This window comes from Carcharodon carcharias, chromosome 15, assembly GCF_017639515.1.
Source record: "Carcharodon carcharias isolate sCarCar2 chromosome 15, sCarCar2.pri, whole genome shotgun sequence".
NCBI lineage: Eukaryota > Metazoa > Chordata > Chondrichthyes > Lamniformes > Lamnidae > Carcharodon > Carcharodon carcharias.
In genome coordinates, this window is record NC_054481.1 from 131,005,280 (window position 1) to 131,017,295 (window position 12,016).

General features: G+C 42.7%; 1 protein-coding gene across 1 annotated transcript in view; it reads right to left on the reverse strand.

The window, feature by feature from the left end:
- Window positions 1-515: 515 nt before the first annotated feature.
- The window catches only part of LOC121288481 (polyhomeotic-like protein 2), a 558,331-nt gene continuing 546,830 nt past the window's right edge, over window positions 516-12,016 (reverse strand). Inside the window, exons 19-21 of the mRNA XM_041207022.1 lie at window positions 10,065-10,218; window positions 7,004-7,253; window positions 516-4,899 (exon numbers count right to left, since the gene is read on the reverse strand). Of these exons, the coding sequence (XP_041062956.1) occupies window positions 4,745-4,899; window positions 7,004-7,253; window positions 10,065-10,218 (559 nt within the window). The 3' untranslated portion in view covers window positions 516-4,744. The remainder of the gene's footprint in view (window positions 4,900-7,003; window positions 7,254-10,064; window positions 10,219-12,016) is intronic.

The window sequence follows — 12,016 nt, forward strand, 5'->3', positions numbered from 1 at the left end:
AAAGCTTGTAGTAAATACACTTTGCTTTGGGATTTGATCACACAATCTTCTGCACCAAAGGTGAGAACCCAGCCAACTGACACAGAAGAATATAGGCTGCCAGTGGGGCTGGCATTTGACCAGCTGTGATCTAGTTGAATGCCAACTGAACAGGCTCGAGGGGCTGAATAGCCTACACCTGTTCCTATTCCTGCATTGAGTGAATGCAGCACAGAGGAGCACTGAGGATTAGAAACTGATCAGGGAGGCCACCTGATTTGCAGTCCATCAACGTAAATGCAAGGCATATCGGATGGGCACTGCTACTCATGTGATGGTCCCCGTTTGACTTTGTACTATGCACTTCACCAAGCTGTTATCTTTATGTCCTCCTGTTGTTTCATTTCAGCCCTCCTCCGAGCTCAAATCCACCTGGATCTCTGTCCCACATTCGCCACATTGATACTGGGTGGGTTTGGTTAAAATTAGGGCTTTGGAAATAAAGCTTTTAAAAATGAATGAAGATCCACCGAATATTTTTTTAAATCAATTTATTACGTACCAACACAAGAAATGGAAAAAAACTGTCTGCAGTCAGAAGTAATTGATCACTCAATCGGGCTGTGTTTTACTTCTGTTACAAGTTGAACAGCTCAGTAATAATTTATTGCAACCTCATTCAGCAGGTTCTCAATGCATCCATAGGAGCTCATGGTGTCAATTTTGGCGTAAAATTTACTCTGTTTATGTAATGTAACAATTAGAACATTATTAAAGATAACAAAAACCAGGCACCAGCAAGTGCTGAGCCTGGCTACACACACCGTTAACAGGAAAACAAGACATCTTGCAGGAATGTAAACACTGCTATTTCAATTCACATTTACATCAGTCACCATAAACAGCACCTGCAGCTACTGAAAACTCAGCAAAAGGTTTGGTGAAATAAGGACATATATTGCAAACAGACTGAACCCCTTGAATGAATATCCATGTAGCTTTTAAAACATGTACATGCATCATGAAATATAATTCAAAACCTGAGGCAGGCACTGAACTAACAAAGAGGTCTTGAGAATGGCTTTAGAATGTAAAAAAAAATACATTTCGTTACAGAGTGATGTACATTTTAAAACAATGCATTTTGTTGCTTTTTAGTTAAAAAAAAGAAATTAAGGGAGTTTAACAAAAAAAATATAAAATTAGGGCAAAATAACTAAAATCCGGCTCAATTTCTTCAAGTAACTCCATTTGAGTTTTGTAACTTGGCCGAAAAAAATCTTAATGTCACCTTCCAAAACAGCAGCTACTAGTACTGAAATGTTTATTGCTTTGTTATGCATAGATACATCAGTTAAAGTAATATCTTATGCCATAGACAGTACTTTAAAAAAGAGAAAATATATAGTTAAGAATGCCGAAAGGCTACTTTTCCTGCCAATTTCTCAGGATAAGAAAAGATCGAAGGAACAAATTGTGTGATGGTCGTTCATAGAGGGCAACACTTACAACGTCAATAGGGTCGACATCTGGTATTGTAAAAACCAAGATGTACAAAAGCTGATATTTCTAATTAATCGATCCATCTGCCAAATCTATCAACAAGTTTCGAATCATTTGATTTTGGTGAACTTCTTTGAAGGGAAACAAGGGAACTGGCCTGAGACCTCCGATCTGCAAGGCTGATATATGACTCCCAAGTCCACAAGCAAACACCTTTTCTTTTGGGGGGGGGGGTGGTGAGACAGTCCTTGCCCATCAAATTTCCACACTCATTTCCCTGAAGGTGCTGGTTTGCTGCGATATGGTTTGACCAACACCGGTGGCCCTCTTGGCACCTCACCCAAGTGGCTGTCTCTGATGTGGGTACCTTGGTGAGTCACTCAGTCTCACTCAGCCAACGCAACTTAGGAAACTATCACAACCAAGTCTGGCTCTGCCCTTATCCAACTCTCCAGCACGGATCACTGGATATTGACTAGAAGCAGGAACCATGGTCAATTTTCCTCCCTTGCCCTCCTGTCTAGCCCATGGGGGACCAAAACCAGCTGTCGTGTCCTATCATCGCCACGAATGAACTGAACCTAGGAGCTACCTAGTTTGTACAGGTACCATACCAGGCAGCGCATTTACTCACTCAGCCATTGAGGCGCTCAAAATAATTTTCACTTAAAGACAGTGGAGCTTATTCATTTGAATACTGTTTGTATGGATCGAGCTGCAAGTTATTTAAGGTGTCTTCTATTTTGTCAAAAAAACATTTCAGTACTAATACTTTTTAACAAAAATACATACATGAAACACAGTTATTCAAAGATTAAAAAAAATACAAATGACTTATGCAAATGTTATCCTTCACGGAAATAAAAATTCAAGTTCTGCACAAATGAACATGGAAATGTAATTACCACAGTACTTTCCCTACGGAGAAACAAACAGAAAATAGAGAAATGACCAAGTATCATAAACCACATTACTGAATATTTACTGTCTTTGGTCATCTGTAGCCTTTCCATTTGTATTGTTGAAAATATTAAGATTTCCTTCTATGGAAGCTGATGGAGCAGAGTCACTATAATTAGAGAAAGGGTGATTGACTAGTGGACTGTAAAATGCTATATAATTTCATAAGCTCAGAATACACACACATCACCCTTTAAAAGGGCACTCGTTGCCAAACAAGATTCCAGGATAAAAGAATGTAGCAGTGGCATCCTAATCCATTACTCACGTCTATCACATTGTAACTTAATAACGGTGCAGACTTTCTAACGGTGAAAGTGCCAGTATTGAGCAAAGTTACTAAGGGAGCTAAGAGCTAAACATTCCCAGACTCCGCGTCTTTCCAAATCTTAAACAACTTAGAAACATTTTTCTTTTGTCAAAAGAATAAAATGGAATTCTTACAAGGGAGAGAAATAAAGGATTTGTTTGGCAGCCAACACTTAACCTTCTGTGGCTGGTATGAAGTAGTTAACAGACCAGAAATAAAATATAATATCTTAATTGCTGGGTGTAATCCTAGGTTTTTTTTCAAGATTAGCCACTTGAAGTGAATCGTCCATGGCAACTGTGGACTCTCATGTGTACTTGAACATCTAAGCAAATCAGACCTTCAACCTAAAAACTGTCAAAACAAGACTGAGAGTAGAAAAGTGACCAGATGCACATACAAAATATGTTGCAACTTACACAGAAATAAAAACCAATGGCTAAAGTTACATTTCAATATCTTGCCCTATAGTCTCACCACATTTGAAGTTTAGCTGGTCTTTGGGCCAGCAATGTAGCATTCTCTGAAGTGAAGAACATATGATGCACTGCACCACAAAGAGTATGCTGCCAAATGGGACTCCAAACTCTGCACGTGGTCAAGTGACTAACTTTGTTACAACTCATTGGTTACAGAGCTTTGGCTAACAGTGGTTATGGCTGCACTGCACTAATAACCACACCAATTTTACCAAAAGTATATCATTGGAAGCTTTTGGGAGAATTCAGTTGGTAAAAAGGCAGACTGAGCGAGCCATAGGGCTGGAAAAGTTGCAGGGTTAAAATCAGCCAAGGCAGCCATGCTCATTTAGCTTCAATGCTTCTGGGATTCTGGAGGCTGAAAGGGGGAAGGAAATCAGCTAGGGATTCTACTCCTGATAATAATGGAACTGTGCATGAGGGCATTAGGTAAGGACAGGATTGTGACTGGCTGTGATTCACTCTTGCCACTCCCAGCCCAGATTCGATTATCAGGAGCTGCCACTTGGGTCAAGTACAGGGAAGTGGACAAACTGTACTCGGCATCTTTCCATACAGAGCGAGAAAGCTATTCACTCTGTTCTCATCCACTTTGTGAATCCTCTGCTCCTGCTGGGAATGCAGTTCAGATCCTCTCACTAAATCATGTGAACCAGCTGTTGGCCAGCCAAATCCTTCAGTTTAATCAGTTACCTCTTGAATGTATGTTTTCTGGGCTGTTCGGATGTCTGAATCATTGAATAGCTTAGGAAAGAAGGATTGAGGGAGGGAAAAAACGGATTTGGAAAATGTAATTGGATGTAGATTCTCTTGGGAAGTAGAATGTTTACGGGCGATCTTTTCAGCTGAGGTTTGTAAAGCAAACTGCTGCAGAGACAGCAAGTTAAGTCACTTGTTTCTTTTATATGATCTAAAGGTTCTAGAAACAGGAACATCCACACAAATAAATCATCCTGCCTTTTACGATTACAAATAGAGTCGTTTTTACAGCACCATTTTGTTATTCCAGGCACATTAAAAGATCACAAAATAGATCTGTTGATTATCAAATCATTCTAAAGCAAGTCTAATTTTCTAAACATGCAGGTTCAAACAGAGACCAACCTCAGCACAGATCTAGTTCCAAAAAGCAACTATTTTCAGGAGGGCAGTGAGCTGTCCAATAGCCAACCACTGGCAGGGTCACTACATTCTGTAAGGAGTCAGTGTCTGGACCCTCAACAACACCGGATCACCTTGTGAAATGGCTCCTTGTGCCAATATTTCTGCATTTAGCTTTGCTTGTGGAATAGCACTTTTTTCCTTATTTGGGAAATATTGTACCCGGAATGAGAGCTTCTCATGAAGCCAATAGTAGTTTTGTTGCTGTGCTCATTTTAGTTGCAGCTTGTAGTACAACACTTCAGTTTTCTTTCCAAAGAGCACTACCATCACAGTGACCAGAAACTTTGGCTTGTAGAATAGCCGTTACTCCAGCTGTCCAATGATCCTCTTGATGTCCTGTTGCTTCCGGTTAGGAATCTTTCAGCATGTTGATTCGGGCATATATTTTCAAAGCTGGCCCTAACTTAATGTTCATGGCACTCATGAGATGATCTTCTTTCAGCAACAAAAGGGCCTGGCCATCAATCTCCTGTGCCCGGAATTCATCAGCAATCTCCTGGCAACCTGAAGAGGAGCACATACAAAAACTTGACAGTCCCGTAATTTACACGCTCTTAGAATTTCAACAAAATGTGTGTTTTCCTTCCTGAAGCAAGCGTCAGGATAAAATTCCATGGGTGCTTGCTTCAGGGGCCTTCTGAGCAACAAGATCACAAAAGATTACAGTGAAAGAGTTAAGATGTACAGGCATTGTGTCATAACATTTCAGGAGCAGAGTCTTTTAAAGGGAATTTTAAACAAAAGATCTCAAAATTCAGCAACTCAATCTTTCCACTGCGATATTGTAAAATGAGCAGTGCGATGTGTTCCGTTTTGGAACTCTTTCCCGTTGGTTATAGTCCCAGCAGTAATAAAACTGTCGGGAGTCTAGTCTTCCAAATGATGAATCTATGCTAGGGGACAACAAAGTCATCGCCATACTTATTGTTTATCCTTTTAGAGAGCCAAGGAGTGATGACAGCGAATTATATTGAATGTACACCATAAAAACAGGCGAACTAGTCCCTGCCAGTGTTTATGCTCCACACAAACTTCCCACCATACTCCAAATCATCCTATCAGCACAACCTTCTACTCCTTTCTCCTTCATGTGCTTATCCAGCTTTCCCTTAAATATATCTCTGCTATTCACCACAGCAACTCCCTGTAGTAGCAAGTTTTAGATTCTCACCACTTTGAGTAAGGTTAAGTTTCTCTTGAATTTATTTGTGACTGTCTTGGATTTATGACCCCTAGTTTTGGTTACTCAATCCCCCTCCCCCCACCCCGGAAGCAGAACCATTTTCTGTACGTCTACTCTATCAAACCCATTTATAACCTACCACCTCGTATCTCACCCAACCTGGGAGTATTACTGTGAAAGAAATGAAATTGAAACATAGAAGGAGCTGGTGCTTATGAAATAAACCAAATGCGAATGAGCGGATACAAAACATAATTAAAAAGGTTAATGGAATGTTAGCCTTTATCTCAATGAGACTGGAATATAAAGAGGTGGAAGTTATGCTATAGTTTCAACCCCATCTGGAGCTCGCTGTGTTTAGTTCTGGGCACTGGGCTGCACAGCAGATTCACCAGAATGAAGTGAAGATTTTAAAGAAAGATTGCATAGACTGGAATTGTATTCCCTTTAATTAAGGAATCATCCACCTGTGATATTTAAGATGACTAAAGGATTCAATAGGGTAGATAGAGGTCTACAGCATCCTCTGGTGTCAGAGTCCCACACAAGGGAGGCAGAACCTTAAAATTAAAGCCCGGCTGTTCTGGGTGATATCAGGAAGCCTTTCCTCACACAAGCTCTCTACCACCAAAAAACTGCTGGGATTAGGTCAACTGAAAATCTCAAAACTCAGCTGACAGATTTTTGTTAAGGAAGGTAGGTCAATGGAGTTAAGATACAGATTAGCCATGATTGGATTGAACGGTGGAACAGAATTAAGGGACAGAATGGCTTCCTCCTGTTCCATTTTCTACACATTCTAGACAACCCCGCAAATCAGAAAGGAATGTGCTGGGTTGCCTAGGCAGAATCAGGGACATTACAACTGGTATCATGGCTAGAGGCAGAGAAAAGTTCATTTCTCTCCCTCCGTGCAGCTGAAGTATGTGGACTCAGAAGAGAGCAGCATCCGGTTTGGCTTGAATACTTGTCAACACTCACTACCCAGGCACAAAGTTGAAGAAAAGGCAATCAGCGAGGGTACGAGAGAGGCCAGCGCATGTGGAGCTATATGTCTGAGTAAGGTAGCACCTTTAGAAGGGCAGGTAGGTGCACAGCAAGTACAGCAAGACCCAAGAGCTGGCATGATGGCACTGCATAGTGGGTAGTTCTAAACCACTGCACCATCCAATAGTAAGAAGGCCACACATACGCCATGGGAACTAAGGTCATAGGAGCAGATTATTCTCTGAGTGAAGATCCAGGGACCCCAACAGAAAGGGGAAAATAGAGAAAACTGATCTCACAAAAGAACGATAAAGGATATACTGCAGCTACAAATTGAAAGTTTTCAAGACAAGTTTTGAATTATACAGAGGCAGCTTCTTAAATCTACCCCCAACCAAGTTAAATTTAAACAGACTTGATGAAATGAAAACCCTTTACCTGGCAGTGAACGGATGAATTCACACACGTCCTCTACATTCCACTTGGTGGGATCACTAGGCAGGAAGTGATGACTGATTCCCATTGGGTCTCGGACCCTCATATCATGGATATCCAGCTCTCGTTCACTCTGGCGCCTCCGTGAACTGGATGAGCTGGCAGAGATGGGTGACAGTGGTTCTTCATAGCTGGAGTTATCTGACCCTCTGCTCGAATCCTCTTGACTTAACCCGACATTAGCTGGCGGCTGCTGTGAACCGAGATAATCATTACAGGATCGTCAGGGGAAAAGCCCAGAGTTCAAAAATATCAGTCATTCTGTCCAAATCCTGGAATTCCCTCCCTAACAGTATTGTGTGCATCCAAACTACATGGGACTGCAGTGGTTCACCAATACCTTCTCAAGGTCAGTTAGGAATGAGCAATAAATGCTGGCCTTGCCAGCAATGCCCACATCCCACGAATGAATAAAAAATTATGAGTTCTTTGAAATGTAGTTGCTTCAAAGCGGACCTTCTTGTGAAAGCACGATCCATCAGCAAAGATTCTCCATACCTGTTACAAATGCATGTGGATGATAAGGAGCAGCCATTTGTTCCCAGGAATCAAAAACTGCACAATTCTATGAGTAAGCTGCCTGCTCCAACAGGAAACATGTATGTGAGCTCGCCCGATCTGATTGGCACAGTGCACCGTACATTTCGAGAAGGTCCATGGTTCGATTCAAATCTGTAATAATATTCAACATCTAAACTCTCAGAACTGCCCCCTGATAAAGGCCAGGAGGGTGTCGGCATCTGTGGATCCCCACACCAGCTCCGATCAGGACCTTTGAGACAGATTGGGGAGAATATTGTTTGCCTTCATTTTACTCTCACCCTGAAGGCAAGGACACAGAGTGGAGAACGTTTCCACAAGCTCTAGCAGCTCTCTGTTCCTCGCCCATGTGGCCATTTCGTGTGTCAGCCTGGACTGTAAGTATCATCAGGCTATTTCCCTGTTTTTGAGGGGGGGGGGAGGTAGAGGAGAAAGAGTGTGAGGAGGGGGAGGCATCATCATGACCAAATCTGATCCTATTGCTACCTGACATACACATGCCACACTCCCAGCAGAGAGCCACTGGAATAACATTCAGAGTGGGAATCAATGCCTCATAGCCCAGGCGACACAGAGATCACTCACATTGCAAACCACGGAACTAAACTGCGAACGTCCTTGTTTTATAATGCTCTTGTGCCACAGCACAGAATGCGTTTACCCATTGGGCCGTCAGGACAATCCAGCTTGCTGCTCTTCAATGTATAAAATACGCTGACAGCATTGAGAATGGCTCATGTCGATTTCCCAGACATGGGCTATGTTCTACTGTTACAGTTCCAGCTTGTCAAATTTTTGTTCGATAACGGTGCTGAGAAGCACCTTGGGATATTTTACTGCGTTAAAAAGGTGCTATAAAAATGAAAGTTGCTGTTGTAGCATGGCACATATTGTAAAGACAATATAGCTGCATGATTTTAGTGGGGTGTATTGCATTGTGGAGCTGAGCAGCACTGGACGAGGGTTGGCAGTGGGACTGTGCACAAATACATGGGAAAGATATTGCAAGAACACTGGCCTGGGAGAGAGGATTAATTTATTGGTACTTACGCCTTTCACTCCGTTACTGTAATTATATTCTTGGCGATGGATTTTTGATTCTCCACCAGTTGTGTTCTTTATTAAGCAAAGTTATTATTCTTTCCTCTACCCTGAGGCTAGAAATGTCTATCAGCTGTGTGTATTGTGTCCATCTCTAGGGCTTTCTTTATTCATGTTGCTATTCAGCATGAACTGCCCAGCCGGAAAACTCAGTGTCTGAACACAATCAGCGACTGTGGAGGGTGGCTATTCAAATGCCAATTGGGTAAAGCTTTGCTTTAATTTTTCCTGAGCTCAGCCCTGTTGATAACTAATTGGAATTTTCGCTGGAACGATTTAACACTGTCCTGACCAAACCAGAGTTCATGATCTGAGCCGGCAGTCCCTTCAATTTGACTTTTTTTTTGGGTGTTGAGCCTTTGATTCCAAAGCGCAGATCAATCACCTGTGATACTTTACGCCAAGTTCAACATGAGAAACCAGCAGCCTGAGTTCGGGAGAAAAGCCTCACAAAATACAGACGATCACCAGCCTTAAAAAGGTTGCTGTACCTTTTCAGATGTAAACTTTATCAATCATCTTGATATCGATTAAGGGACCAATAAAGCTTGTCCAACAATACGGTTCATAACCCAGGTCATATCTTGCTTGCTGATCACTCTCGTCTTTGGTGCCCTGTTCCCCAACTCCTCAATTTAAAATTCTCATTATTGTACTCAAATCCCTCCAGGGACTCTCCCCTCCCCAGTTCTTATCTCCTCCAGCAATACAATTCCACCCCACTGCCCGCCCCTGTGCTTTGATTCCCACCTCCCTGCCCGTCCTCTACTCTCTTTGCCTCACCGCTGGTGGCTGTGCCTTCAGCCTCGTAGGCACCATAGAATTTCCTACTCTAAAATGTTCTCTGAACAAGGGCAATTATGGATGGGCAATGAATGCTGGCCCAGCCAGTGAAGTGATCTCATGAATTAAAAAAATAATTTTGCTCAGCAATCAATCTTTTTCTTTGCATCTCTTAAGGGGAGATGGTGGTGTCGTGGTAAAGTCACTGGACTAGTAATCCAGAAGCTCAGGCTAATACTCCGAGGACAGGGGTTCAAATCCCACCAGGGCAGCTGGTGGAATTTAAATTCAATTAATAATCAGGGATTGAAAAGCTATGGTGACCATGAAGTCATTGTCCATTGTCTTAAAAACCCACCTGATTCACTAATGCCCCTTAGAGAAGGAGGAAATCTGCCATCCTAACCCAGTCAGCCCTACATGTGATTCCAGATCCACAAAAATTGCCCTTTGCCCTCTCAACTGCCCTCTGAAATGGGCATCATTGGAAAGGCTCCCAGATTAACTTCAGAGGAAAACCATTCGAGATACAACTAACGCAGAAAGGTTTACAGCCATTTTGTTGATCACGTGTCTTTACCTTCAGTTGTTTTTTATGTTGTTCTTTATTGGCATTGTGTAAACTGTTCTTCCTTGGTCCCCTGCGGCCTAATTTGCCTCCTTCTTTCTTCTGTAAGTATTTGCTCTTATCTGGTTTGAAGAGACCCACTCGCTTACTGCAGCCAACATTGTATCTTTAGATAAAATGGAACACATTTAAACATCTAGATTTGCAGATTTTTTTTCTCCTGATCCTTTGCTGAAATGAACCCTCAATAGGTGGAGTTACATTTCTGGTCCGACAAAAAAAAACACAATTATAATTACAAAAATCCACCTTCCTAAATCCCCTTCTCTGGGGTGCCTCAGCTTTCTAAGTTGGTGTGTTTGAAAATTTCGAAATATCAAAAGGGGAAAGTGATTCAAAAGTACAGCAAAACTTTCTTTCAGGACACGTGAAACAAATTTAATTTCTTTCCCTTGTCTTTTTATGAAGGTGACTTACATTAAGATATGGTTTCCATGGCACCGGTTGTCACTCGGACTGCGGCGGCGGGGGGGGGTGGGGGGAGCAGTGGGAGGGGGGTGCAATCTTGGTGAGCTCTTTAGGCACTAAAGTGGTGACCACGATGGGGTCTTTAAGCTGAAATGAGAGTCTGGCCGATGAGGCCTGTTGGCAAAGGTTGAAGCGGCTGTTAGTAACAAACACCCAGAGGATCGTTAAAGGACTGGTTGACGATTAATTTGTCTGTTGGCTCTCATTAAAGAGGCTGCTTGCCATTTTGGTGGCTAACACTTCATTTAACAATTGCCCCTAACAGTGAGCAGCTGAAGATGGATACATAAATTATCACTGAGAACGCTGAGTGCTACTCAATCTTGCTGCAGCTTTGAAGGGGACTTTTTAAACATGTTGGGAGACATTCTGGGATACTTTTCCAAAACATCACCAACAGTCTATCAACACGTCTTCTGGAAATTTTGAGGACTTCACCTAGAGAGAGTGAGTGCTGCGCTACAAGACACTTATTGAACACCTTACAGGAGTCACCAGGGGACTACGAGTGCTTGGTCATGGGCATCCTGCTAGGAGCTCCCCCTTGGTATGGAGGAGGGATGAGAGGAGGACTTGAGGCTAGACAGAGCAGCACTAGCTGCTGCAGGGGAGAGAGCAGGAGAGCAAGGCTGCATTCTGTCCCCCCTCTGGGTACAGCACATCCCTCCTCCTCTGAATGTCCTCTGCCCAGGACCTCAAGTACCTCCTCCGAGAATCTGTGTGCCCTCTCAAATAGTCCTTGAGCTTTCCTGAGACCTGCCCGTCCGGCAGTTGGTGCACTCCTCAGCTTTTTACAGGAAGTGGCTGCGAGGAACCTGCATGTCCTGCTGAACAAAAATTTCTTCTACTCAGCAGCTGAGAGTTAAAGTAGCGGGTTTAGCATCTCCAGCCAAGTTCAAATTATGGTCATCAGCAATTAGAACCAAACCTGTGTCCCAGATGAAGACTTCAAATGGGTGGTCTTATTAGCCCGGCTCCTATCTAATGTCTGTTTTCACACTTTGACCAAAAAAAACCCCCAATGTTTCTTCCAATTAGAAATTCCTCATGTATGAATCCAAAGTGCAGCGGTTCAAGAAGGCAGCTCACCACCATCTTCTCAAAGGCAATTAGGGATGGGCAATAAATGCTGGGCCCAGCCAGCGAAGCCCACACCCTGTGAACGAATTAAAAAAAAAACTGTGACTGGTGACTAAGGGAGGCATCACACTCAAATGGGAGTTGGGTACCCACCCAACACTAACATGAGGACTTTCCAGTGAGTTTCACTGGTCAGACGTTTCATAGGTGGATGTCCGTTTACCGAATCAGGCAGCAGAAGACGTTCTGTGAGTCGCAACTGTTTTACTGTTAATTCTAGTTCAGTACAAATACCAGTTGCCACTCTTTCCTTCTGGATTCTTTCCCTGTCCAAAAGAACAAAACGCCCCCTACTG